The 27,937-nt window shown below is 51.5% G+C and overlaps 1 protein-coding gene across 4 annotated transcripts; it reads right to left on the minus strand.

Annotated features, from left to right (window-relative positions):
- Positions 1-330: 330 nt before the first annotated feature.
- Positions 331-25,952, minus strand: CHAF1A (chromatin assembly factor 1 subunit A). Of its 4 annotated transcripts, none has more exons than XM_036115992.2 (15): positions 25,705-25,944; positions 22,378-22,428; positions 20,689-21,551; positions 15,071-15,127; positions 13,157-13,386; positions 12,904-12,964; positions 12,596-12,664; positions 9,334-9,560; positions 8,657-8,825; positions 8,422-8,502; positions 7,627-7,719; positions 6,290-6,542; positions 5,294-5,784; positions 1,362-1,458; positions 331-791 (listed from the first exon to the last, which is right to left on the minus strand). In XM_036115992.2, exons 1-15 carry the CDS (start codon positions 25,754-25,756, stop codon positions 691-693), a joined length of 2,895 nt encoding a protein of 964 aa, XP_035971885.1. In that variant the 5' UTR covers positions 25,757-25,944; the 3' UTR covers positions 331-690. The 4 variants fall into 4 exon arrangements, 3 of the variants coding, with proteins under 3 accessions (XP_035971885.1, XP_035971888.1, XP_077913450.1); XM_036115995.2 differs by lacking the exon at positions 25,705-25,944 and adding an exon at positions 25,247-25,640; XM_078057324.1 differs by lacking the exon at positions 25,705-25,944 and adding an exon at positions 25,010-25,089.
- Between the last annotated feature and the right edge of the window lie 1,985 nt (positions 25,953-27,937).

Raw genomic sequence — 27,937 nt, forward strand, 5'->3', positions numbered from 1 at the left:
AGCGCACAGGGGCCCGCAGCCGTCTGCGCATCTTTCCCCAGGTGTGACCCGACCCCGGCATCCATCTGGAAGCCACAGTTCCAGTCCCGGTGGCCTAACAGATGGGCAGGAGGGCCAGACCGGCAGAAGCACCTTCCGGAAGCTGTCACCTTGTACTAGGTCAGCATAGAAACCGTAGAGGTGGGGACAGTGCTTCTGCAAGGTGTGACTGTTCATACAAACGAGGTAGGGGAGTGCGCACCCGCCAGCCCAGAGCGGGGGGCCAGCCCAGGGGATGGAACGTACCCACTCACAAGAAACGATGTTCGAAAAGACAACAGATGCACCGGGTCAGGGCTGAACAATAAGTTTATACACACCCACTTCAGGTCCAACTCATTTACAAGCATTTCATCACAGCGCCTGCTTGGGGGCCCACAGGCGCGACCAGCCTGTCCCTGTACAGGTCCTCACATTGCAATAATGCTTTATTAAAGGGCAGATTAATATGCAGCTTTTGGGGGGAAAATTTTTACAAATATCAAAAGGAACAAATCAAGCATCCTCTATAAAACTTTCCAGACCTCCGGGGAGGCCTGCGAAGCAGGACAAAGTGCTCTTTACACAGGACTCGCAGGACTTTCAAGTATCCAAGAGGCGTTTGTGAATGCCCTAACCATTCTACCTACACACACCGGGCCGGCGGGGCACTCAGCAGGGGCCGAGCGAGCGGGCGGGCACGGGGCTCTCACTGGTGTCCATGCCCACGGACCCCCCGGCTCCAGAAGTGGTTCCACACGGGGCTGGGGCCTCTGCAAGGCAAGAGAGGGAGGCGGCTTTAGCTGGCTGCACCCCCAGACCGGGTAGGGGCCCGAGTCACTGCCCCCCCATGCCCCCCTGCCCCCCTTCAGACAGCTACACTCACTCGCAGCCCTCAGAGCCTGTCCCCTCCTCAGCTCACTTGGTAAGAGTCAAACGTTGGCCTTGCCCACTGCCCACTCGGCTCCCCGCCCCCTCCAGGTCTCCCCGACTGAGCCCCTTCTACAGGGGAGCCAAGACTACCCTAAGACTCCACCACTCCCCTCCTGGGACTCAGCCCAGGGAGGAAGCTTCTGGAACAGCGCCCCGACGTGGTCAGCATCCCAACTGCTGGCCCATTACTGTACCTATTTCTGCCATGGCTACTGAGTCCAGTCCTGCTGTGCACATGGCAGCTTTCAGATAAGTCAGATCCTGCAGACCCTGGACCAGAACCCACCATCCACACCCACCCAGCCCGCCCAGCGCCTCTTGGGGTCTCTTAACTCAGCCCCACTCTTTACAAACAAGAGGCGCGTGGGAGCGAGAGCGCGTGCGTTCTTCCTTTCCTGCCAGGTTCTCACCCCCGACATCCGAGATGTCCAGGATCACACAGTCGCCGTCCTCCTCTTCCTCCTCCTCCGTGTCTGCCTGGAAGCCATCCAGGTCCCCGGCTCCAACCTGGGCAGACAAGGGTGCACGGGCCATCAGCAGCAGCAGATGGGCCGCTGTGCCCCCCGAACCTCCACCCGGTCTGGCCACAAGTGAGAGCCTGTGAGCAAAGGAGCCTTGTGGGGGGAGAGAAGGTTCTCTCAAAGGACCTCATTCAGATCTCCCAAAATGACCACCGGCATTATTTACATTACAAAAATAATTTGCCGTTTCTGAATCCGCAATCTGGGTTTCTGGTTTGGTCTGAAAGAGACAGGGATAAAGACCCACTTTCTCAGCCAGCCAGCGTCTCCTCCTCTGCCCAGGGGCTGTCCCTCTGCCCGGCCCCTGACAACTCTCTCTCGTCACTCATGCTCGGACCACTGTCGCCAGTGACGACACCGTCCGAGCCGCTGTGGGCACAACCTCCACCGACTTGCCGGAGCCGCTCATTGGCTTTCATCGGAGGGGACAGAAGGATGGTGTGGAAAAGAAGGCCACTTTTAAACACCAACCATCCATACAAGCGCCCTGCTCTCTGGAGATGAGCAAAGGACCAGCAGAGGCGGAGACGGGCTTGTTTCAAAAGGGGGACTGCTTCTCAAGACACTCCCGGAATTCCTCTGCTACAGGAATCCGCATTTGCCTGGAGAAGGGGTGACGGCACAGGACCGTGGGGTGAGCAGCCTGCCGGCCCGGCCGGACAGCCCCACAGACACGACGGTGGCCCCCAGAGCAAGCAGCGCTGCCGCCTCCAACCACCTGTCTCCAAAGAATTCACTGGCTAAGGAGAGCACAGCCCGGCTCTCACCCATGCTGGTCGGGAGGCGCGCGGCTGGGTCTGTCAAGCAGAAGGAACGAAGCGGCCGCATACAGCCCTTCCCGCTCATGGGCCCTGCAGACAGGACGCGCAAGCGCCGACGAACAAGGCTCCCCGCGCGTCCGCCAGTTTGCAGGGGGGTCCCCATCCACAGCCCTCCAGGCCCAGGACAGGTGCTCAGGTTGCCAGTGCTGCCGGCAGGGGGCCCAGGGCCCGCCACACCCCCCATGCTTGGAAAGGCATTTAGCCACAACGAAGAATTGACTCTGGGGAGCACCTGTTCGGGGTCATTTTGATCAGATGATTTTTGACTGGAAAGGGAAAATAGGGTCTCTCCCCATTTCAGAAAAAAACTGCGGCCCAAAGCTTGAGTCACCCTGGGGGCCACCCAAGACCACAGACCTGGCGCCTCACCTCAGCCCCGTTCACCTGACTGATCATGACCCCTTGTGAACACATGGCGTAGTAGGACGACCGCCAACTCAAAAACATCTTTAAATTCCCGCAAGACTAAAAAAAAATTAACTAGAATTCAAGTAAAAATTTGAAAAAAAATTAAATTCCCACAAATTAAAAAAGCTCAACCCAATCTAAAACATCTGCACATGTTCAGAGTTTGGCAACGACTATCCCCAAGGGTAGAGGAGTGTCTGTTAGCGGCTTTACCAAAACAAAGTGGAAACACTCCTTCTAGAAGTTGACCTGTCTTGCGTGTTTACGTGGGTGCTGTGCAGCGGGGGGCGCCCTGGCTAACGCACGCCCCCGAGCCATTCCCCCGCCCCGCCCCAGCAGAACCAGAGTGCTGTTGAGCGCTGCTGGCCAGTCTCATTTACCCAGCCTCCCCTGCGGCGGGGGTGGCTGTGCCACCGAATTCTGGCCGGGAGGACTCCGGTGAAGTCCGCTGGGGAGGGTTTCCCTTTCCAGCTAAACGGAAAGTCTCTGCTGCCTTGGTCCTGCTGGCTGGAGGTGAGACAGCCATCCCGTGACCATGAAGACAAAGGCCACATGCTAAGGAAGGAGAGAGTGGGACACGGGGGAGCCTGTCGTTACCGGAGCTCAGGACAAACCCCCATGAGCTGAAGCTGTGACGCTGGGGCCCCGTGACCGGCGGCCCGACACTAGGACCGCCGAGTTCTGTGTCCCACTCTGGAGAGCAGGGGTGAGGCTAACTGCCCATGGAACCGCTCCCAGAATACCCCCAGAAGCCAGGCGCTCAGGGCTTCCCTCCCCACGAGGCGCACACTGTGCTGACCCACCCTGCGGTCCTGGGGCGAGCGAAGGAGCACACATGCGTACAAGCAAGCAGGCAGAGGGACAGAGGAAGAGGGAGAGGAGAATCTCCAGCAGACTCCCCGCCGACCGCAGAGCCTGACGCAGGCTCAGCATCACGACCCTGAGATCCCGACCTGAGCAGAAATCACGAGTCAGACGCTTCACTGACTGAGCCACCCAGGCGCCCCTCTAAGGAGCTTTCACAGTGCAGACTTCAGGGGCGCCGGGCTGGCTCGGGGTGAAGTGCCCGACTCCCAGTTTCCACTCAGGTCATGCGCTCAGGGTCAGATCGAGGCCTCATCTGTCTGCAACAGCAGCAGGGAGAAGGCCAGGCGTCATTCCAGGAGCCATTTCTCCCGCCTTCCTGTTCTGACAGCCACTTTACTTTCTAAGCTGAAAGGAAGAGAAGCTGTGGGCAGGAGCTGGGAATGCGGGGCGTCACCGCCCAGGTTGCGGCACGCAGCTCCCCAAGTCACATGGCCCCCCCTCGGAGGGCACTGGACGTGAGCCGGAGACACGGCTCGAAAGACACCTTCATCACATCCTCCTCGTAAAATCCGTAACCCTGTAAGATGCCTGCCTGAGACGAGAACCCAGTGCTCACTCTGCAAAATAGGTTTCCGGTTAAGAGTAGATGCATGAAAGGAAAGAAACTCATCACATCCCTATTCCAGTAAGGAAAAAAAATACACATCCAACATCAGCGAAGGCTGTGCCCGGGTCCCTGCCCCTGAGCACGCAGCCGGCACAGGAGATGGGGCGCCCCGTGCCCCCAGGCCCCCACGCTCCGCTCCTCCAAGCACTGCCTGTCTGTGATCAGGCAGCTGTTCGTGCGACAGATTCGTCCGCGCGCCTATTAGATGGTTCTGCTGGTCACTGTGTGGACAAGGTTGAGCAGAGCCCCTGAGGCAGTCAGTGCTTTGTAACTATAGTAAGTGAATGTAAGAGCAAAAATAGATAAGAAAAACTAAAAAGTCACTGCACAGAACACTGCTGGGGGCTAAAAAGAAATGAGCCATCGGGGCGCCCGGGTGGCTCAGTCAGTTAAGCGTCTGCCTTCAGTTCAGGTCATGATCCCGGGGTCCTGGCATGGGGCCCCACGTCAGGCTCCCTGCTCGGCGGGAAGCCTGCTTCTCCCTCTCCCTCTGCCTCTCCCCGTGCTCTCTCTCTCTCTTTCAGATAAAAAAACAAAATCTTAAATTAAAAAAAAAAAAGGAAAAGAAATGAGCCATCGAGCCAGGCAACGGCAGGGAGGAACCTCAGAGGCACATCCCTAAGTGAGCGAAGCCGGTCTGAGAAGGCCTCACACTGTGTGCTTCCAAGTCTGGGAAAGACAGGGCGGTGGAGACGATAAATAGCTGGGTGGTTCCCAGGAGTCGGGAGGGAGGGGGGAGGAGGAGGAGCAGCACAGGGCATGTTTCGGTCGGTGAAGCTACTCTGCAGGAGACCACAGCGGTGCATACACGTCATCACACATTCGTCCGAATCCACAGCAGGTACAGCACCAAGGGTGACCCCTACCGTCCCCTGGGGACTCGGGGTGAGAATGACAGGTCCCCGTGGGTTCGTGGATTGGGACAAACGCACAGCCCCGGGGCCATGCTGATGGAGGGGAGGCTGTGGCTGTGGGGACCGGGCGAACGTGCGAAATCGCTATACTTTCTGCTCAGTTTTGCTGTGACTCTAATAAACCTGCTCTAAAACACAAACCTTACTGAAAGTGAGAAAGCCCCCGTGGGGGGTCTGCCCGCCCCGCCCCATCCCGCCCCTCACCTGCCCGTCGTGCCTGCGCTTCTTCATGAACTGGGTGATGCACATGCTGCCGGCTGACTTCCGCTTCAGCGAGATGGGCGTCCCCTGGCCGGGCCCCGTGGCGGGGACGCTGCCACTGTCCTCCCTGGTGGCCGCGGGCACCATGGTGACGTAACTCCACTGGCACGGGACGGGCAGGTGCTCCTGGTCAAAGGTCTTCAGCACCTGCGGGTGGACGTACCAGCACATCCTGAAATCAGGCCTCTTCTCGTACACCGAGTTCTCGGAAATTATCCGCTTGAGCCTGGCCTTGGAGGGCACGGCGGCGTCCTCGCTGGCGGTGGGGGTCTGCGGGCGGGAGGAGCCGGGGCTGGGCGGGCTGGCAGAGCTGCTGTCAGGACTGCCCGTGTCCTTGCTGAGCAGCCCCCGGCGGCAGCACTCCTGGAACTCCCGGATGATCGCTTTGCTTCCGTTCACATTCCCGTGCAGCAGTGGGAGCAACTGCCCCAAGACTGGCGGGGGCGGGGCGGGGAGACACGGGGAGAGAGAACACACATTGCACAGGGCTCCCCGGTCTGTCACCAAGGTCAGAGACGCGGTCAGCTTCGGGGTGGCTTTTCAAGGGTAGGTTTCAGACACACTCGTGAGCTGCAGGAGGCTGGGAAGCCCGTCTCCCGAGGCAGGATTTCTCTGGATAACCTAGCACGCCTCCCTCTCCTTAGTTATGGTCACCACGCTCTCCTGAGACACTGGGCCTCCCCTGGCTCTGAAGAGCGAGGAGGCAGAGTCCTCAGGGACGTGTGCGACCTTGAGCCAGGCACGCTGGGGAAGCGGGCTAATTAAAGGAGCGCCCCGGACTGCTGTCGTCTTAAGGAAGGAAGAGATGTGCTCAGCAAGCACTGGCTTTTGTGATTTGTTGGAAGGACTTCTACATCTTAGTCCAGCCACCTAATAAAGTCTCCCTGGGCCCAGGACAGCTGGGATCCCCTCCCGTTCCCGCCAGGCACCGGCACTCACTCTGCTGGTCTCTCTTCTCTCGTCTGGAGGCCTTGGGCGTCTGCTCCTCCTCGGAGGGGACTGTCTCCAGAAGGCACGCCGTGAACTGCTGCAGCACCTTCAGGTCGGCACCGCCATCCTTATCGGCTGCCCAGATGCAGCCAATCTTCACGGGCTGGAGCACGCGGAACCTCTTCCCCTTCGCCAAAAACTCGTCCCACTCTTTGGCCTTCAGTTTCTGGCGAACCTTGTGGTTCTCTGGGTCGGCACACTCCTTGCAGGGTGGAGAGCAATGCTCACTCAGGGTTCCCAGGCCCCTGAGCCTTCTCATGCCGCCCCCAGGGCCGCTGCGTCTGCCTCTCCTGGCCCCCATGGCGTCCTGCACCCCTCTTCCTAACATCACCGGCTGGGAAATAGCAGAGTGCTTCCCTAGACTTAATGGTGACTAACACTTGTGCCCTTTGCTGTTTTGGGATGCACCCATCCTCTCTGGCCGTGACTGGCAGAGTCTCAGGTATTCTCCGAGCCTCACCGGTAAGCCGCTCAAGGCCACTCCAGATTTTCTGGGGAGGGTGTGATTCCAGGGCCGTCCAATTCCCAACCCCAAATCCCACGCCCAGTTTACCCTCCGGGCCAGGCTCCTCCCACACCAGGCCCAACACCGCTCTCAGGGACGGGGAGGCTCATGGGCTCCAGAGACATGGCTGCCTCGCTGGTTGGAAATACCTGAGGAACACCTGCCCCTCCGGTCTGATCTGGAGAGACAAAACCACTGCCCCGGGCAACGTCCTACTTCTCCATCTCTCCACTGCCCCAACACTACAACCTGACAGGCTGTCGGAGCCCTAAAAGCAGCCATCTGGCAGAGTCTAGCAAGTTGGTGGCAGGGGTTGGGGGTTAACTTGAAGGGGCACGGGGGAACCGTATGGAGAGACAGAAAGTTCTAGATTTTATTTCAGGTGATGGATTTACAAATGTCAATCATTAAAGCTCACTGCGCTCAATAACTAAGATCTGCATGTTTTCTTCTAAGTTCATTATACCTCAGCTAAGAAAATGTAAAAAGAACGAAAGTGCTTTAGCACAAACCCCCCAGCCTCTCCGACTCAGGTTTCTCCTCATGCCGCCTCCCCACCTGGGATTCTCTCCTACCTCTGCAGATCCCACTACCCTCCCCAGGCAAAACCCAAGCTCAGGTCCCCGCAACCCCACAAATAACTACATGTTGGGGTCACAAAATGCACGTGGAACCAGGTGGATGAGCTAGGGCTGTCGCACAGTCGTAACGGCCCCCAGGCTAGCAGCCAAGCTTGGCCCAGCGAGCTCTCTCTGGGACAGTCACCACCCTGCTCCCTCACCTCGGTTACTCCCTCGTCCTCAGACAGGTACCCATGGGGCACGAAAAAACCATCATCCTCATCTTCATCTTCTCCCACTTCGTCATCATCATCCTCAAAAAAAAAAAAAAAAATGTTCATAATATGTGGCAACTGAATATATACCTCATTTAAAATGTTAACCTGCAAACATCTAAGGAAGGAAAAACCATCTACTGCCTTGAGCATCATTCTTATGGACACAGGGTCCATAAGAATTCATGAACGAATCCCATTATTTGATGGGGGAGGGGGCGCAGGCAGAACACAAGCGAGTGAAGTCACCCAGATGTAAGACAGAAGAGGGGGTGGGGACCAGGGCAGACCAGGGGTAAGCGTGCCCCACCTAACGGGGTGGACACTGCTCAGTCCCACTGCCAAGTGGGCTAGCGTCACCAAGTAAGGTTTTCCAAGAGAAGTTGGAAATCTGGTTGTTGTTTTTTTTAACTATTCTTTTAAAAATAAGGATTTATTTATTTATTTGAGAGAGAGAGCATGGAGGGAGGGAGGGGGGCAGAGGGAGAGAGAATCTCAAGCAGACTCCCTGCTCAGCACAGAGCTTGACATGGGGCTCCATCTCACGAGCTTGAGATCACTACCCGAGCCGAAACCAAGAGTTGGACACTCAACCGACTAGGCCTCCCAGGTGCCCCTGGAAATCTGGGTGTTAAACGCCGGCTGAAATTTTCAGACAACACTGCCGTCAAACACAGGCTGGCCGTGAGTGAACTCAGCCTTCTGGGCGAGACCCGAACGAGGTGCAGGTGCGTGGCTCACCCCCTCACTATGGGAGAGGGACTCTCCCGGCTCCTCCTCTTCCCACTCCTCGTCACTGTCCACCTCATAGTCCAGGAGCTTCTGAGGAAACAAAGACGCAGTGCGTCATGGTTGTCTTTCAGGGCTGGCAAAGCAGAAACGCTAGAATCCAGGAGACCAGCATAAAAAAGGCAAAACGAGGAGATGCAGACAGACAGACGTGCCTGGACGAGCAGCACCTCTGCCACGTGCTCACCCTGTCTTGGGCCCAGGGGTCCCTTGGATGGATGACAGTCGTCTTCTTATTCCATGTCCCCCAGTATGCCGGCCGGTGATTCTCAGAAAACTGTAGGAGTTTCATTCTGCCAAACTTCTTCCTCTCAGGAACGCCATCCACCTTGCCGCTCTCCACGATCAGCACATCGCTGAGGAAGAAACCCAGTAATGCGCCTCCTCCGCAACATGCCCGCTCGACACCCAGGCTTCTCAAGGAAGCAGGCCACCAACAGCAGGTAACCACCTGCTCCCAAGAAAGCTAAGGGACGTTCATTCCAGGGACACAGAGCAAGGAGGAAGGAGAAACAAGATTGCCAAGCTGCTGCCCCACAGCATTTATAGAACAAGGAGATCAACAAGAACAGCAAAATGTCCTCCCAGGGAGGCCAGCACGAAAATAGGATCCCTCCCCCAAAAGACCGGGAAGCCAGGCCAGGCAGTCTGCCCTCCTGCGGCAGCGGCTTTCAACAACGCCGCTGCACATGAGACTTCAGCAATGAAATTTAGGCTTTTGGCCCAGGAGGGAGACAGCTGGCCCAAGGCCACGATGAGCCAGCAGCTGACCAGAACCCAGAGCTCTGCCCTGAGCCCCCCAGGACTTTCCAACTGTGCTCTGACGTCACCAACAGGCAAAAGACGGTCTCCCTGGCCACTAACCTGTTATAAATATTCGTGTTTCGGTTTGAAACCATGGTGGGTCCAGACCTGAGGGGCTGCCGGCCTTTCAGATCTTTCAGGAAGGAGAACTCGCCATTCTGTTGCTGGAGGAGCTGGTCCAACTGATCACAGAGGTCTTGGTCGAAGGCAGTCCGAAACCGAGGGGCGAGAACCATGTGCTCTTTAATTTCAAAAGGGGCGAACTTCCCACAAGAGCCGGCCAGGGTCTGAAATGGAGAAGAGGATGTGATGTACGCCTGTGAGGCGGGACGCCTGCTGCTCAGCAGCCTCCAGGGTGAGCCCCTGGACATGCGGCACGAGCATGTTCCTTTTCGCATTCATCCAAGTTGGTAAGTCCAGGAGACACACAAAAAGCTACACGCTGGGTGATGTCATTTACATGAGTTTCTGTAAAAGGCGAAACTACAGGGCCAGGAGTCACGTCAGCAGTTGCCAGGGGCTGGGGGGCCCGAAAGGGGAGGAGGGCGCTGAGTACAGGGAGCAAACTGGGGTGACAGCAAGACTCTTGAGTATGGGGGTGCTGTGGAGCCCGACACATTGTCAGACTCACCAAATGAGCGAATTTTACTGTGAATTATACCTCAATAAACACGGCTCTTTAAAAAGAAGGGGGTGGGGCGCAATAGGACCTGAGATCCCAGGTGAGGAAACCAAGCCCCCGGGGAGTGACCGCTCACCCAGAGCCGCACCGTGACAAGATGACTCACGACCCAGAGCCCATCTCAACACCGAAGGCGGACATGAACCTGACACATTGGTGTCTGTTCCCTAAGAATCATTCCCCACAAATTCTGGTGGATTTACTCTCCCCCCTCAGAGTTCCTTCAGCATCTGCCATGTCTGTCAGTGGATCCCAAAGCTGGCAGCACATGAGGAGTTGGGGAGTCAGGAGGAGAGTCTAGTCTACGAAGCTCAGTATAAGCCAGCCTCCGACCTCACTGAGCGGGTACTGGCCGCACAGCGGGCCATCTGGGAGCTGCTGAAAACCCCGAGGCCCACACCAGGCCTGGGGGACGCTCTGAGATAGGAGCCAGGCTCCATGATTTTGTAAAGCTCCCTGGTGCTTCCCGATACACAGCCAAAGCCAAGAACCAGCCGCCTGCCCACCTCACTAATGAATGGGTGCTGGCATATCGGGCACCCATACAGGACAGAGTTAGGACCAAGCCCCCATGACCAAGGACTCCGGCCAAGCTAAGGAGCTACACATAAACAACGAACAAACAGGCGCCTGGTTGGCTCAGTCGGTGGAGCCTGAGACTCTTGATCTTGGGGCTGTAAGTCTGAACCTCACATTGGGTGTCAAGATTACTTAAAAAAAAAAATCTTTAAAAACAAACAAAACACAAACAGCAAAAACAAAACAAAAAAACTAGGAAAGAGAATATATCTGTCTATGGCCACAGGGTACACGAGGCTTTGCAACCATAAGCTAACTGGCATAAAAAATTTTAAATGTCGACATTAAAACACAAAATTTCTGTAGGATAAAAGACACTACAAACAGGCTAGAAGGCTTGGACTCCCTGCTCAGTGGGGAGCTTTCTTCTCCCTCTCCCTTTGCCACTTCCCCTGCTTGTGCTCTCTCGCTCTAATAAATAAATAAAATCTTTAAAAAAAGTAAAAAAATAAATAAACAGGTTAGAAAGCAAATAACAGACGGAGGGAATATTTGTTGCGTATGTCACCAAGAACAAAAATCCTGGCTGTGGGTGGCTCAGTCGGTTAAGCATCTGCCTTTGGCTCAGGTCATGATCCCAGGGTCCTGGGATTGAGTCCCGCATCAGGCTCCCTGCTCAGCGGGGAGTCTGCTTCTCCCTCTGACCCTCCTCCTTCTCATGCTCTGTCTCTCATTCTCTCTCTCTCAAATAAATAAAATCGTAAAAAAAAAAAAAAAAAAAAAATCCTGGCTGCATAAATAACTCCTAGAGGTCAGAGGAAAAGCCAATCCTGTAGAAAAATGGGTAAAAAATAGGAATTGGCTGGGGCACCTGGGTGGCTCAGTTGGTTAAGCGTCCACCTTCGGCTCAGGTCATGATCCCAGGATCCTGGGATTGAGCCCCGCGTTGCGCTCCCTGCTCCGCGGGAAGCCTGCTTCTCCCTCTCCCACTCCCCCTGCTTGTGTTCCCTCTCTCGCTCTCTGTCAAAAAATAAATAAAATCTTAAAAAAAAAAAAAAGGAATTGGCAAGTCACAGAAGATATAAAATGGCAAACAAAACACAAAAAGATGTCCAACTGGAATCAAGGAAAAACATGAAGTAAAAGAATGTCAATTTTTTTGCCCATTGGATTGGTGAAGGTAGAAGAAAACACGTTCCATTCCACGCCAGTGCAGGCGGGGAAGAGCTAATTTCCCCACAAGGCCCAGCCCGGACATTCCTGCTGGGAGGGCACCTGGGCAGGAACTAATACAATCAGTAATTCTGTCCGAGTGCGTATACTGGGACCGAGCATCAAGCCCGCTTCCAGGCAGCCGTCCTAAGAAAGGCACACGTGCACAGTGTCAGTGACAGTCACGTGCCACTGATGGGGCATCGATGGGGCAACGACCACATAGACTGTGACACCACCCACCCTGCGGGAAGTGGCAACAGAAAGGACGAAGCCGACCCAGACGTGCCAGCATGGCAAGGATCCAAGATACAGCGATGTACACAAAGTAGGGACAGAACACATTCATGATTTATTACCTATATAAACACACAAATACACCAAAGGATGTGAATGCACAGAAAGGTCTAGATGGACACCCTTGCATCAGGGGAGACGGGTTACCTCTGGAGCATGGAGGGAGGGAGAAGGAAGTCTGGGGTCTCTGGAAGCAGATGCTGCTAGAAGGCGACAGATGCCAGGCTGGAGAAGCAGAACTCTGTGCTGAATTCTAAACTATTGTTTTATGCTTAATCTCGCCTCCTATCCCAAGCCTCAGCTCCCTGAACGTAAGGACCAGGTCTTCTCTGGCACCTTCCCACACAGCTCCCAACGCAAAACTGTTCAGGAAGCAACCTCCGAACACTTGGCAGGGGTTTTAGCAAATGTGCCACTTTTAGCCTTTTCAAGGACATAGCGAATAACAAAATATTGCGTCTCCAGCCCCTACCAGAAACAAAGCTCCCTCTGTAAGCAGAAACCCCCTCTTGATGAAAGGGAAGCTACCTGGTCAGAAGATACCCTTTTACTTTTCAAAAGGAAGAACATGACAAAGACAAAAAGTCAAGCCAGAGGAAGCCAGCTGCTCACCTTGGGGGCCTGTGGGGTCTTTGGCTTCTGAAAGAACCTCGTGATTTCAGCCTTCTCTGCTTTAATGCGCTGCAATGGAAGAGAAGAGGAGCACGAAGAAATGAAGAGAGATCGTAGCCCCAAGAACGGGAGCCCTAGCGTTTTTCAGCTGAAAGCATTCCTTTGATGTCAGCTCTCCAAACCCACCAACCCCCAGGCCAGCATCAGCCACTCTGCATGCCAGCGAGCTATAGGTGCAGCCTGCCCAGGCCACCTGGCTTCCCCAGGCAAAGGGAACACTCCGCAGCGGTTCTGTGAGAATAACCTACCTTCTCTTCTTCCCGCAACCGTTTTTCCTCTTCCTTTTTCCTCTTCTCCTCCAGCTTCGCCCTGGGAGACAGGAAATTCAGCTTCAGCCCAGCAGCGTGGGTGCATACAGACCCAGCCTGCGCTGGTGAGGTGCGGCTCAGGGGTCCCAGGCAGGCATGCGTGTGCAGTGGGGGGGGGGGGTTGTGCTCCCGCTCCCCTGCCCCCCCAGGCCCCTGCACCACCCCCACCCCAGCCCTCCAAGGGCCCACGCACTCCAGCGCCTCCTGCCGCTCCTTGCGCCGCTCCTCCTTAAGCCGCTGCTTCTCTGCCTTCTCCTTTTCATCCTTCTCCCTTTTCTCGCGCCTCTCTTTCTCCTTCAGCTCCTTCTCTTCCTCCTTCTTCTTCTTGGCTTCTTCCTTGGCCCGCTTGGCCTCCTCCTTCAGCTTCTCCTTTTCCTCTTTCTCGGCCCGTAACTTGAGCTGCTTGCCCAAACGCTCCTTATCCTGCACCAAGAGACGGTCCCACAGCTGCGTCCCCACGCCTCCCTGGAGGGCCCACGTGCGGGGGGAGGGCTCGGAGAGGTGGCTCACCCGGGAGGGACCCCACTGGCCCGCGCCCTCCCACACGGGCCATGCTGCTGCACGGGCCTCTAGGAGAAAAGTGATGGCCGCCAGCCATTTGTCACAGGACCTCCTGGGCAATTCAAAATAAGATTCACTCAAAATACCATCTTTAAACATGAGGCGGAGTTTTATCTTTTTACTTAATTAAAAACAATGACCTAAGAACCTCCCAGCTACCTAATCATAAAACCATGATAAAATAAAGACACAAAAACACCTGTAGGTTTTGCTTCCCTATCTTTAAAACAAAAGCATTTTTCTTCCCACCTTCCCCAAACCAGCTCAGATTATAGGGTTTATTTTATTTACTCTGAAATGGAAGATCAGGATGAGGCAGGGACCGGGAACCTGCTAAGTCAGGGGGGAAAATGAGAATAAACAATAAAAGCAAAAAATGAATTTGTTTTTATCTTTACATCAGTTCCTCATTCCAAACAACTGGCACATGGCCTGAGGCACTGTGTTATTATATAAGCTTCAGTTCCTACTCAGCAGGCTCGCCTGCCACACGTGGGCACTCGTCTTCTGCCATAGCACCAGGGAATTTTCAAGGACTCTATCTGTCGGAAATGGGTTTCCCAACATCAGGAGCCTGGCAACTCCGCTTTTGGTCTGGGCATAGGACTGTGCCCTCATCTCTAGGGAATATCCTACCCTCTGCCCTGAAAAACCTCTGGTTGCTTTAAGGAAAGCCACGGAGGCTCCCTGTTAGAGATGGCGGAACTGCTCAGTTCTTACAAAGTATCCTCTGCACCTTCTTCTGACTGGTCAGTCAGATACCTGAAGAAGGTTACTGGTCTGGAGAAAGCGTGCAAGGCTGTGAGGAGTCACCTGTCCCCGTTGCTAAATAAGAAGGCAGAAGGCTTCTGGAAACCAGCCATACTTGAGCCCCATGTCCATCCCCACCCCACGTGCGTCCACCTCTGAAATTCCAACCAAGAATGAGAGAAACTCTAAAACCGCCGCCATTAAAACCTGATCCACAAAGACTGAATGCAGCCATTAGGCGGGCGGCACAGGAAGCACTGGGTGAGCACAGACCCACTATCATCATCAACCCTTCCACAAGCTGGTGGGGGGGGGCCAGTGGGCTTCCCTGCTCTTTACGACAATGAGAAAAAAGTCCTCTGCTTTGAAGTGTGTGACATGTGGTGACCTCCAGATGACAGAAGTGAAGACTCAGAAGGCAACACTAGACAATAACCACCCACCTAGTCATGGCCACCAAACCAGCACAGCACATGGGAAGGGGCCTGGGAGCAAATTTCAACTACAACAATGGGATGCGCAGCTCTCAAGACAGTATGAATAACAATGATAATAATAGTAGAAGCTTAGAAAAAGCTACATGCAAAATCTTCAGATGATTTAGCAAAGCTAAAAATTATGATGCAACCCACAAGTCCCAGGGCACAGCTGTGCGAAATGAGACAAGAACCAAGGTCATGGTCAGGACAAGTGGGGAAAGGTGACAACGGGCAAAGGAGGTGCACGGGGGCCTTGCTTACTATTTAATGCAAAAAGCACAGCAGGTTAACTTTCTATTTCAGGGGAAATGTCTTACTCTTTGCAGTCTGCGCTTGTCCTTCTCTGCAGAAGCTTTGACCAATTTCTTAGTTATCTGAAATGAAAAACATTTCTCTTTAAACATGGGTTGTTTCAATCACTACAGCACATATAACATATCACACACTTCTTTGGGAAAGAAAGGGAAGGGAGTGGATAGGGGACTCACACGATTAAGAACTTCTTTACAAAAAGAGCACAGTGAAAACCTTTCCAAACAGAACCAAAAAACCAAAATGTCATGGTGGGGTCATGAACTCCAGTGAACATGCACATGCATGCATCTGGGGATAAAAGAGGAGACTGGGGAGACAGATAACCAAAATGAAGGGGGCCAGGCACAAAAGAAACAGGGCAGCCCCTTCCAATTTTTCCAAGAGGAGCGGATACTGGCGATTTTATTTAAATTTTGTAGGTAATGTCTAAAAATTAACACCGTGAATCAAATAAAACAGGTCTATGGGCTGGATTCCCATGAGCCACCAATGCGTACTCTCTGCCTTCTGAGATGTGGAGTGAATGTTCAGGGGAAAAGGTCAGCTTGCCAGAGGTGGTGATCTGGTCTAGGACCCCTATATCCTAGAGCACAACATTCTCCACCGCCCTGCTACAAAGTGAGCACGGGCCGGAAGGACTCACCAAGACGCACCGTTGGATTCACTCCCTATGCGGGCGACGTGGCCTCAGGTATGAGTATGAACAAGTTCAGACTACTGGCCTAAGCTATCTCCAGAGCGGGGAATCCTGAAAACCAAACCATCCGATGGAAGAACAGTGGGGAGGGAGCGCGCAGACAGGAAAAGTAGTAACTCCCCGGACTCCTTGGAGACTTACAGAGGCAACCAAGATGTGAGACTGAAGAGTCAAAAAACCAAAGGCCTATTCTCTTGACATGCTCTGTCATATCGACAAAACTAGGTCGCAGTGATTTCTCTGAGAAAGCCCAAGACCTCGTGCAGAATACGAATGACAGACTAATAAATTCAAGAAGACATCCTTCTTACCTGGGACACACCGAGTTTCTTGGATTGAGCCTTCCCTTAGGAAATGGCTGAGCAGTCACATGAAAGCCACTTGCCGGCAGGACCTCAAACGCCACCCACATTGTGCTGGGATGCTCAAGCCTGTCTGTACTAAGCACGCGCCAGCACAAATGCCAGTGACCAAAGTGGTTTTACCAAGGGCTTGAGACAAAGCATCTGCCTCTCCAGAGGCCACTCTGCCTGCCAAGTCCCTGGACTTCACCCCCACCAGAAAGGATTTAACAGCAGAATCTGCAAGTTGCTGTATCTCTGTTGTCCTTTGCGTTCAAATTTACAGTACCAAATGTGATGGCCAGATTCCCTCGTGAGGAGAGCACTTGAGGGAAAAACAGTCTTGCCCACACTTAGTGAATTTCAGATGCGGAATCAGTGCCTCTTACAGAGCTCCCCCTCCGCTGTGAGTCCAGGCTTACAGTTGACATGACTCCCAGGAGCGGGCTAAGGATCAACAACCACAGCAATTATAATTTCACGCAGAACAAGGGTCTACTGCTTCCCTAGGCGCTCAGGTGAGCCTTACTGGTCTGATAGGTTATCTTCTTTTTTTTTTTTTAAAGATTTTATTTATTTATTTGACAGAGAGATAGAGAGCACAAGTAGGCAGAGAGGCAGGCAGAGAGAAAGGGAGAAGCAGGCTCCCTATTGAGCAGGGAGCCTGACGCGGGGCTTGATCCCAGGACCCTGGGATCATGACCTGAGCCGAAGGCAGCCGCTTACCCAACTGAGTCACCCACGCACCCCTGATATGTTATCTTCTTGACATTTGGCCCAAGTGTTTATGGAACTCTCTCCAAGTGGAGACCACACGCGTTACCTATCTGGAACTCAGCTGTCAAAAACAAGACCCAAGATCCCAGAAGGAAGCTGAAACACACACATCAACTATCCCGTGTCGTCAAGACTGATTGAACTATGTGCACGAACATCCTTGCACTTTATTTGGCAGGATCCTCTCAGAGCCACTTGCTCTGATTTTATATATACAGGGAGATTTAATTTCTTAGCTCATAAGCAGCGGCGAACGAGGTGAGGAGAGGTGGCAGGAGCAGCTAAAAACCTGCCGGCAGGGGAGAGACAGCAGCGGGGAAGACATGCAACCCAAACCGCTCCAGCCATGGTGGAGGGCAAGCAGGCAAGATTCACCTGTGCCTTCCTGTGAGCTCCAAGTGCTACTTAACAGCAGCCCAAGGAAACACGCAGAAGGAAGCTCATTACAGTTGTTTTGTCAAGGCTGAGAATTAGAGACAACGGAAACATCCAGCAACGGGAATGACTCCGTGAATTGCAGTGTGTCCACACCACAGGTGTAAGATATGGCAGCTAACGAGAGATCTTCCCAGCCCTGTACAGAAAATATCAAAAATACCGAAGACATCCCAGAATGAAAAAGAAACATATTTACAGCACATGGTTCATGTAAGGAAACAAAATGATACTGTGTATTCCCAAGAGATCTCTCACACACTGGTGACGAGCTCCTGGGAGAGCCCAGCCCGGAGGGACTGTCATGCTTCAATTACGTCTTTTTGAACACGAAGAATTTAATACTTGTATAATTTAAGTTATACCGGGGAAAGTTCCAGTGATCTGAGTTCATTTGTATAGATTCAGAGATTCCAGTAACACAGCTGTACCAACATCATCGTTTAGAAAAAAATAATTCTTGAATCACCAATAAAGCAGGCTGAACTTCACAGCTAAATGTAAGCGATCTTCTATTCCAAATGGTAAAATGCTCTGATGCTAAAGAGCAACTGTTTAGCTAGTCAGAAGACCCTGGATTATCTAAAATTGGTATTCTTAAATAACTGTTTTTCAAAGTGAGATTCTCTAGAACCCCTGGAGTACTTTAAAAAAACAAAACAAACAAAAGAAACAACAGAATGAAGCTCTTTGGGCCGACTATCTCAGACTCCCTGGGAAAATACAGCAGGATCTGCATTTTAACAAGTTCCCTGGAAGGGAAACACACACACACACACACTCACTCACTCACTCACTCACTCACTCACTCACTCGAGGACCATGTCTAGGGAATCCAAATGCAGAGATTTTATGGTACCAACTCCAGGGCTATGGGAGCCAAATAAAATCAAACACATTACATAGTAATATGAAACAATGTGTAAGCTTCCACTGAGTTTCTACCTACAATCAGGAAAGGAGGAGGTGGAGAGGGAAAGTGGAAAAACAAAAGTATTCCCCAAACTAATAAGGGTCAGGAAAACCTTGAGCGCCCCGCCCCCCCGCCCCCGCCAAGGGAAGGTGTTGGTTGAGCACCAAACACAAAACTAACCAGCAAATCAAGAAACTCCTGCTCCTGGGGTGGGGGTGGGGGGGGGGGTGGACATAAAGGACGAGGCTGTGGGTGTGGCTGCAAGTGGTCTGTCTTCTGCCACTCCCCGGGGAGTCTTGCTCTCACAGCAGCCAGAGGTGCCCGATGATCACTTCACTTTGCTCTCATCCTTTTGGGGTTGACCACCATCAGGAGGCTCTACATCCATTCCTGTGATGGACCAGCCCACCTGTGGGTGGCAGAGGCAATTTTCTGCCACAGGCTCTGGGGCGGTCTGAACCTTCACCACTCACAGTGTAAATTATTTGCAAAGCCATGTGAGAACACTGCCTTCTGGAGCATTTCAGACCTCCAAGCCTGTGTTCAGAGTTAAGATCCAACATCTCAGGTGCAGGATCTCCTAACCGACCACACTCAGTTCACTTGCTCAGCTGTCCGAGTGCCATGTGGGCCAGCAGACAGAAATAAAATTGTTTCATGACAATGCCCAACTATGTCACTTCCCGAATCTCAGGCTCAGCTACAGGCATAAAAACAAACTTAAAGGGACGCCTGGGTGGCTCAGTTGTTAAGCATCTGCCCTCGGCTCCAGGGTCCTGGGATTGAGCCCCGCATCAGGCTCCCTGCTCGGCGGGAAGCCTGCTTCTCCCTCTCCCACTCCCCCTGCTTGTGTTCCCTCTCTTGCTGTGTCTCTCTCTGTCAAATAAATAAAATCTTAAAAAAACAAACAAACTTAAAAAATGAAGTGCTTAAGAAGAATGGAAACGTGTACATGTCCTGTTTTCTAGGCTAACTGGCTGTAACATGTCACATGACAGAAGATCTCGGCAAAGTAGAAGCAGCAGTCTGGAAGGATTTCAAGCAATTGGCTGGACCGAACAAGATGGCTGACAACAAAAAGGGACGTCAACTCTGATTCTGAGAGTCTGAATAATGGCTCACGTGGAAGTTTAAAAATGTATCTCCGTCTCCAAGAAAAAAAAGATTGCTCCACTCTTGACATTTTGAAAACCTAAAGAGAAAGCCATTTTTTTTCTTTTCTTCTCAACTCCTCAGGAGATAAAAGCCAAGGAATCATCTAGAAAAATAATGAGTCTCTTAGAGATCAAATCTCAGAAAGTGATCAAGGTCAAATCAAGCAGGTACAGTAGAGACTGAATGATCCAACCTAGGATCTGATCCTACATTAAAAAGCAACCAAAAAACAAAACAACCTAAGGGCATCTGGCTGGCTCTGTGGGTGGAGCATATAACTTTTGATCTCAGTCCTGAGTTTGAGCCCCATGCTGGGCGTGGAGCCTACTTAAAACAAAACGTAATGTAAACAAAAATTCTACAAAACCAAAATACTGAAAAACAAAACCCCAAAAACCCAAAATAAAGAACACTGTTAAACATAATTCTGGATTCTTGACTCATTTTATCAGTTTTACCCATAAGACCCTAAAGGTGGGTGAGAGCAGAGACAGCTGCCATCGTGCTGATCACAAACCAGCAACAGAAACAGGCATTTCAAGTCATCTTTCTGTGCTCCTTAAAAATGGTGTCATGTGGGGCGCCTGGGTGGCTCAGTCGTTAAGCGTCTGCCTTCGGCTCAAGTCATGATCCCGGGGTCCTGGGATTGAGCCCCACATCGGGCTCCCTGCTCTGCGGGAAGCCTGCTTCTCCCTCTCCCACTCCCCCTGCTTGGGTTCCTTCTCTTGCTGTGTCTCTCCCTGTCAAAAAAGAAATAAAATCTTTAAAAAAAAAAAAAATGGTGTCATGTTTTCCTTTTGTTCTTGTTGCTCTGGGTGAGGTTTTTCGGTGGGTGTCTAGGTTGACGAGAGCTGACCCTACAGAATCCCCATTTTATTCTTCCTGCTGTCTTGGGGTCTCTTCACCAAGACTCGTTACCATCAACACGCTTATGAGCCTGTGTTGGAACAGCACGGAGAAATGGAGAGAGCTAACATCTGACATGAGGGGTCACAGTTGCCTGCTTACAAGCGTTCCTTACTAAAATTGCTACGGTGACTAGCACCACTCATTAGGTGTGAATAACCATGGCTACCAAGATGGCAGTTCACAGAAGACATCCGACACACTGGAACCCGTACATCGCAATGGATATGTAACCGAACGCTGCTAATGGCTTTTGAGAGCCAGAGAATTCTGAATCAGCCTGTGGCCCCACCTGCTTGGCCACTAACCACTGGGGTGACACGGTACCGCCAGGGGGAGAGCAAGAGGCTGAATACCATCAGCACTGCCGCACTGGCGTTCGGCAGAGATACTTACTCTACGGGTAGGTGTGGAGGTGGGGGAAGGCCTGGGACTGCTGTGCGTTTTGGAAGCAGACTGCCCCTCAGGTGAGCTGGTAGGAGAGGAAGAACCCTGGGACGAATGGCTAAGAACAGAGTCTTCTTCAGGGCCAGACTCCAGCATCTCGCTCTCAGAGGGCATGCCCTGGTCTGCAGGTGTCGTGGGAGGAGACTTGGCTTGAGGAGGTTTCGCAGCCAGGATATCCTGCAAAACCACTACGGGCACCTTCCCTTTGAACAGGATGCCCCTGGCTTCACTCCAACCATCCTGGTCCTTCTCGGAGCATGTTCTCGGACCACCTGTCGGCACAGGGCTGCTTGGGGGCGAGGCTTTCTGCCCATCTCCACTCCTCTCTGCGCCCCTGGAGCCAGCACCCTCCTCTGTTTTGCATGGAATGTCTGTAAGGGTCTCCTCAGCATATGTCAGCTCGTCCTCCAGACTGGCCTCCAGCGTCGCCCTGTCACATCCAGCTTCTTCTCTGACCCCACTTACAGCCTCCTCGGAGGGAGAGGCTGCAGCATCTAGTTTACTGTGGGCCACAAGGCCATCTAGTTGGTCACTCGAGTCCTCCGTCAAGTCAATGATGACTGTGGTCTGGTCAATACTGGTTTTGACTCTGCTTCTTAAAAAGTTATCTAAGGGACCCTTCCCATTGACAAGTTTTGGACTACAGTCTATGTCAGAGCCCATATGACAGTTGTTCTCCAAGGTGTCCAAAGAGGTCTCCAGATCAGGTACTTGACTTTGTGCAGGAGTGCCCTCAGAGCTCCTCATGTCATCTGACCCGTCCTCACTCTTCTCCTTTGGGACAAGATTCAGGCGCTTGAAGGGCAGACGAGCTGAAACAGAGAGAGGAGGCCATCTTTATGGGGAAAGTGTGAAGAGCGACAACCCATCAATAATTTAATATTCCATATGCTCAACAAGTATCAACCTTGCTGGGCTGGAGGTGGGCCCAGGAGGTGGGGATTTCCCTATAAAACACTCATGCCCTCGGGTTCCACAGTTTGCCCCTGTCCGCGATTGTTTCACTTCAAAGACTGTTGCCCTTAACGTGACTCCCCTCAACACCAAACTTGCTATCAGTCATCATGGGAGGAGGAAAGCTGCTCCAGGAGAACCAGATATCAAGTTTTAAAAATCAGAAACCATAGTTTTTTACACAGTCACTTAGTTAATCTGGCCTAAGGGCAAATATACTACTCTTTTCATACAGAAGGATTTGGATACATTTATTGTCCTGTACAACAGTGGTTCAACCAGGGGCAGTTGTGCCTGCCAGGGATTTCTGGTGAAGTCTGGAGATATTATTGGTTGTCATGACTTGGGTGAGCGACGAGGGACACTGCTAAGCCCTACATTATAGAGGATAGCCCCACACTGTGACAAAAAATTACAGAACATCAACAGTGCTGAAGTAGAGAAACCCTCATAAAGTCAGTGACCACTGGATTTGCTTCTGGGAACCTAAGAAAACAGTAACAATCACATGGATTCCCCAGCTTCTGACTGGAAGGTGCAATTGTTTATCTTGCCCCTAGCCCTTGAGGCTTCTGCTGAGGACCCCAGCAGAAGGCCCCTGCTCAAAGAAAATCAAAAATACAAATGAGGAGACACTGAAGGATATAAATTAGGAACAGTATTTAACCCTTCCCAGACAGTTACCTTGTATTAACTTCTTGACTGGAAAAGCTGGTCTGTCTTTGCAATCCATGGCTGTGAATGAAGTATCAAAGGATAAGTTATTAAAAGTTGGAAATAATGAAGTAGTAAATACATATGCAGCCACCTAATATGTCCAAAGTGGTTGTCCAGTGGGGGCGATTTTGCCACCCCCACCAAGGGGCCTTTGGCAATGTTTAGGGACATTTTTGGTTGTTGTGAGTGGGGAGCGTCTAGTGGGTAGAGGACAGAGATACTAAATATCCTAAAATACACAGGACAGCACCCACGACGGAATTATCTGCCCCAAATGTTAACAGGTTGAGAAATTCTGTTCTCAACACTGTCATACCTTCTCATCTCTGTGTGGTAATTATCACTCTGAATCTTACATTATTATGTCCCCCACCCCCCCAATACCAGCTCTGTGACAACAGGGAGATTTGTTCCACACTGTACCCTTTGCACCTAGCTCAGAACTGGCACATAGTGGGACACCAATGAGCTGGTAACAGGGACAGTGGAAAGGGGAAAGATGGGGCACCTTGCTGGCTCAGTTGGTGGAACGTGCAACTCTTAATCTCAGGGTCATGAGTTCGAGCCCCACACTGAGTGTAGAGATTACTTAAAAATAAAATCTTAAAAAAGAGAGAGAGAGAGAAAAGGGAAACGAGTGCAGAGATGACAGAAAACACTGCATTACCAATTTCACCATTAATGACCCCAAAATGTTCTCCTCCAATCAACCCATCCCCACCACCAAATCTGCAAAGTCAGAATAGGGCTTATTTTCTTTTTTTAAATAGAGTCCATACTGGGGCGCCTGGGTGGCTCAGTCATTAAGCATCTGCCTTTGGCTCAGGTCATGATCCCAGGGTCCTGGGATCGAGCCCCACATCGGGCTCCCTGCTCTGTGGGAAGCCTGCTTCTCCCTCTGCCCATTCCCCCTGCTTGTGTTCCCTCTCTGGCTGTCTTTCTCTCTGTCAAATAAATAAATCTTAAAAAAAAAAAAAAAGTTTAAATAGAGTCCATACAGGTAAAACAATTTAAAGCATGTTGAGCTTGCCAGGCTGGAGCTGAAGTGCTGTCAAGAAATAAGGGAGAATGGGGCGCCTGGGTGGCTCAGTTGGTTGGGCAACTGCCTTCGGCTCAGGTCATGATCCTGGAGTCCCTGGATCGAGTCCCGCATCGGGCTCCCTGCTCAGCGGGGAGTCTGCTTCTCCCTCTGACCTTCCTCCCTCTCATGCTCTCTGTCTCTAATTGTCTCTCTCGCAAATAAATAAAAAATCTTAAAAAAAAAAAAAAAAAAAATTAAAAAAAAAAAAAAGAAATAAGGGAGAATGTTCTCCTGCATGAAAAAAATCTCAAGAAAAGCATCTAATAATATCAAAGCTGATACAGAAATGACTGTAAATAGAACTAAGTCTTTGGGAAAATATGCTTAAATTGGTTAGAATAAGTTTAGAAGCTGACACCTGCTAGGAGATTTGGCTTGAGAAAAATCTAGGTTACTTATTTGGGCCAATCTACATATGTTTTGTAAAAGACACATACACGTAAGTATTTTTAAAAAGCAGATCAAGGGGCGCCTGGGTGGCTCAGTCGTTAAGCGTCTGCCTTCGGCTCAGGTCATGATCCCAGGGTCCTGGGATCGAGCCCCGCATCGGGCTCCCTGCTCGGCGGGAAGCCTGCTTCTCCCTCTCCCACTCCCCCTGCTTGTGTTCCCTCTCTCGCTGTGTCTCTCTCTGTCAAATAAATAAATAAAATCTTTAAAAAAAAAAAAAAAAAAGCAGATCAAGGTTTCTAAAAAACTTGCTGTCCATAGATGAAACTGCTCTCCCTACCCTCCAAGCTTGGAATACAAATACCCTGAGGATTCACATTTCCTTTCTACCCATTTCAAGACAGTATCATTCTCAAGCCCTTGTTTACCAAAGACATGATTTTCACCCCTCGACTGAAGTATACGTAATCTTTACCTACTTATTTTTAGGACAACCACAAGTATTTACTGGTGTGGCCCTGAGTCACCAGCTTTGATGTGAGTGAAACACAAGTGACTTAGGCCCAGAAGCATAAAAGAGTAGCCCACCCAGGGATCTGAACTGTTCAAAGGTACACGTACAATCAACACACACTCCTGTCTAAAGTTACCAATGCTCTTTATTCTGAGATTACATGCCTAATTTTATTTAGCATTAAAACACCCCTTCCCTTTATGATAGGGTGGTCACAGCAAGGTAGTGTTTTTTAAATTTTTAAATTAAACATTCTTACTGGATCAAAGGACTGCCCAGGACAATCGGTCCCAACTTTACTGATATGAGTTTTATGTCTCCGTGAAATTTCAAAGTTTGGAAACAATTGGAACAGTGCTTCTCAACGAGGGGGCGATTTTGCCCCCTCATCCTGGGGGGCAATGCTTGGATACATTTTTGGTCATCACACATAGAAAAAAGGGGATGCTACTGGGATCTAATGGGTGGAGGCCAGGGATGCTGCTCAACACCCTACAATGCACAGGACAGCCCCAAATGTCAACAGTGCCCACCCAGGTTGAGAAACCCTGGAGTAGACTAGTTGATCTCCCTGTCAACCCTTAAGTCAATGAACAGGTTATTTGTCGGGCACTTACTATGTGCCAAGCATTGCGCCAGTGCTAGGGACAAAATGGAAGTCAAGCAAGGTAGACAGGCAGTCTGGTCCTCTTTGGTTCACCATCCCACGTTTCCGAGGCCCTGCCAGGTGCTAGAAAGCCCCCTCCCAAGGTGGGGTGGGGGAGGGGAAGGCAGGTCTTCACCTTGCATAGCGGGCAGGATCAAGAACCCAGGAGTCCCAGCTCCCTGACGATCCCACCATCCAGGCCTCTTACCTGGGCTTGCCCTGACCCGCAGACGCAGCTGTTGTGGTCCCCGAGCCCGTGTGCCCCCGGGCCTCAGTTTCCCCAACCGGCCAGAGGGTCGCTGCACGGTCCAACTTGCTCAGGGAACACAAACGCACTCAGCAACCTGCAAAGCCAGCCCTTTCGCCTCCCTGGGCCTCAGTCTCCCCTCCGGGCCATACCGACCCGTCACCGCGGAGAGCCCTGCAAGGACGAACTGACGCAAAAGCGCCGGAAAAAAAATGGTCGCAGCCGCAACAATAACGTCAAGGAGGGCGCCCTTCGGGTCGCAAGGCCCTGGCTCCGACCGTGACGGCCGCACCGATCGAACGCCGGCCGAAGAGGAGCGGGCCGGGGGCCGAGAGGCCCGTCCGCCCCCAAATGCCGCCTCGGCCTGCGCAGGCCGCGCGCCGCGCCCCCCCTTCCTCTCGGCGCGGGCCCGAACCGACCTGCGGCCGCTCCCCTGGCGCCAGGCGCCCCGCACTCCAGCTCCTCCAGCATCGCCCCGGCGGCGGCTCGAGCTCCCCTCAGACGGCGGAGGCGCGGGCTCTGTTCAGGCGGCCACTGCCGCTCGCCCTCCCGCCCGCGCCGCTGCTGCCGCGGCCGCCGAGCTCGTATTTGGCGGGAACCGCGGCGACCCCCGCAGCCCGCGCGGTGATTGGGCGAGGCTGCGTCACGTGACAACCCGCCTCGGGAAGAAGGGAGCGCCGGGAGCATCCTCGCGAGAACCGAGGCTTCCATTCCTCCCATGGCTCCCCTATTGATATTCCCGCGGAGCACCGGGGCTTCCTCTCGGCCGCTGGTCATTGGCAGGGAGGAGGTGCCCTGCGATTGGAGGCAGAAGATGTCAAGCTGAGAGTTCAACACTATGATTGGCTCAGTGCGTGGGATAGGTCTGCAGGAGGAGGGAGGGCCAGGCTCTTACGTCATGACGAAACATTTTACGTAGGGTGACGGGTGACAACCTGAAACTGCGGTTTAGAGCAAGAACAAAGTTTTTAGTTTATGCTAATTGGGCATCGGCTGAATATTATAAGTATTAAAATTATAAATGTCTTTTTGGGGCGCCTGGGTGGCTCAGTTGGTTAAGCGACTGCCTTCGGCTCAGGTCATGATCCTGGAGTCCCGGGATGGAGTCCCACATCGGGCTCCCTGCTCAGCGGGGAGTCTGCTTCTCCCTCTGACCCTCCCCCCTCTCATGCTCTCTGTATCTCATTCTCTCTCTCAAATAAAAAAAAAAAAAAAAAATTATAAATGTCTTTTTATGTGAACAACAAGGAGAAAATAAGTTAAATAAATTCTGTGCAGCGCTTTAGAAGCATTTAATATGCACTAAATATATTCAGAGGGAATGAATGAAATGGATCTTTCTGGTTTAATCCTCAGGATTTTTGCACACGCTGTTTCCTCACCCAGAAAACTCTCCGCAGCTTTCTTCCTGGCTAGTTTCTAACTTTCAGATCTTAGATCTGCACCTCAGAGGCGCCTTTCCTTCCCTATCCCCAACAGGGTGAAATTCCTACAACTCAGTTCTTTTCCCCTTTTTTTCTTTATTTCCTCCTCCCCCGCCCTTTTTTCTTCGCAGTTCTTTTTCTTGAAGCAATTATAGCTTATTATTTTTTTATTAACGTGTTATTTGATTTAGTATTTGTATTTGTCACTAGCTCCATGAGGGCAGGAATAATTTAACATTGTATCCCCAGTACCTCTCAGTGACTGATAAATTAGCAAGGGCTCAATAAATAGTTGAGTGAATGCATAAACTTCATTTGATTGGACTGTGTGATCATGTAGATTAAAAACCTCACAAAGAACAGAGACCTTCAGTGTCAACCTGTGAGCCTTAGAGTCGGTTTTCTTTAGCACCAATTTAATCTCTCAAGAGGAGAAGTGAGGAACGAAGACTGAAATTTAGCCCAAGTTCGTAATTCTATTGATTCTATAGATTGGATAATTAAAGCTGAATTTTCACAAACAATCATGGAACACTACATCAAAAATTAATGAGGTACTGTATGGTGACTAACATAACATAATTTTAAAAAAAAAGCTGAATTGTTAGGTATATCACTTTGAGCAGGTCATGTTTTACTCAAGGCCTGAGTTTCCCCATATGAATCATGACATTCTGGCATTTTGCAATGATTTAAACCAGTGGGTCACCGTTGAGAGTGCCTTACAGAATCACATGGGGAATTTTAAAAAAACTATTCATAACAGCCCCATCAGGATCTTTGGGAAGGAGGTTTGTGGCCTATATATTCTGAAACAATCCTCCATCTAGTCCAGTACCTTCTGTTGAGGCATTTGGAAACTTCTAGCAATCTTCTGCTTCAGAAAATCACCCAGATCTGTCAGAGATTTCAACATTGAAGTTGCAAACACGTTAGCTCTAGCCACTTTCTTGTTCCTCTTTTTGGATTAATTTATCCATTTCAAATCATTATTAACTTCCGATTAATTCAATTCAATAACAATTGATTTAAAAAACGAAATCAGTTAACATGTATCAACCTGGAAGGACTTCCTGAAGGAGATGACATTCCAAACAGATTTCTCTTTTATGCACAAAGGATGGAGGGAAGATTGGGGGAGAATGGAACAACATTAGCAAAGACCCATAGGAAACAGGGATCATGGATTATAGAAGAGGAAGAGAGCTGAAGTCAGAAGGGTTGATGG

This window comes from Halichoerus grypus, chromosome 1 (genome assembly GCF_964656455.1).
Source record: "Halichoerus grypus chromosome 1, mHalGry1.hap1.1, whole genome shotgun sequence".
In the NCBI taxonomy this organism is placed as follows: domain Eukaryota; kingdom Metazoa; phylum Chordata; class Mammalia; order Carnivora; family Phocidae; genus Halichoerus; species Halichoerus grypus.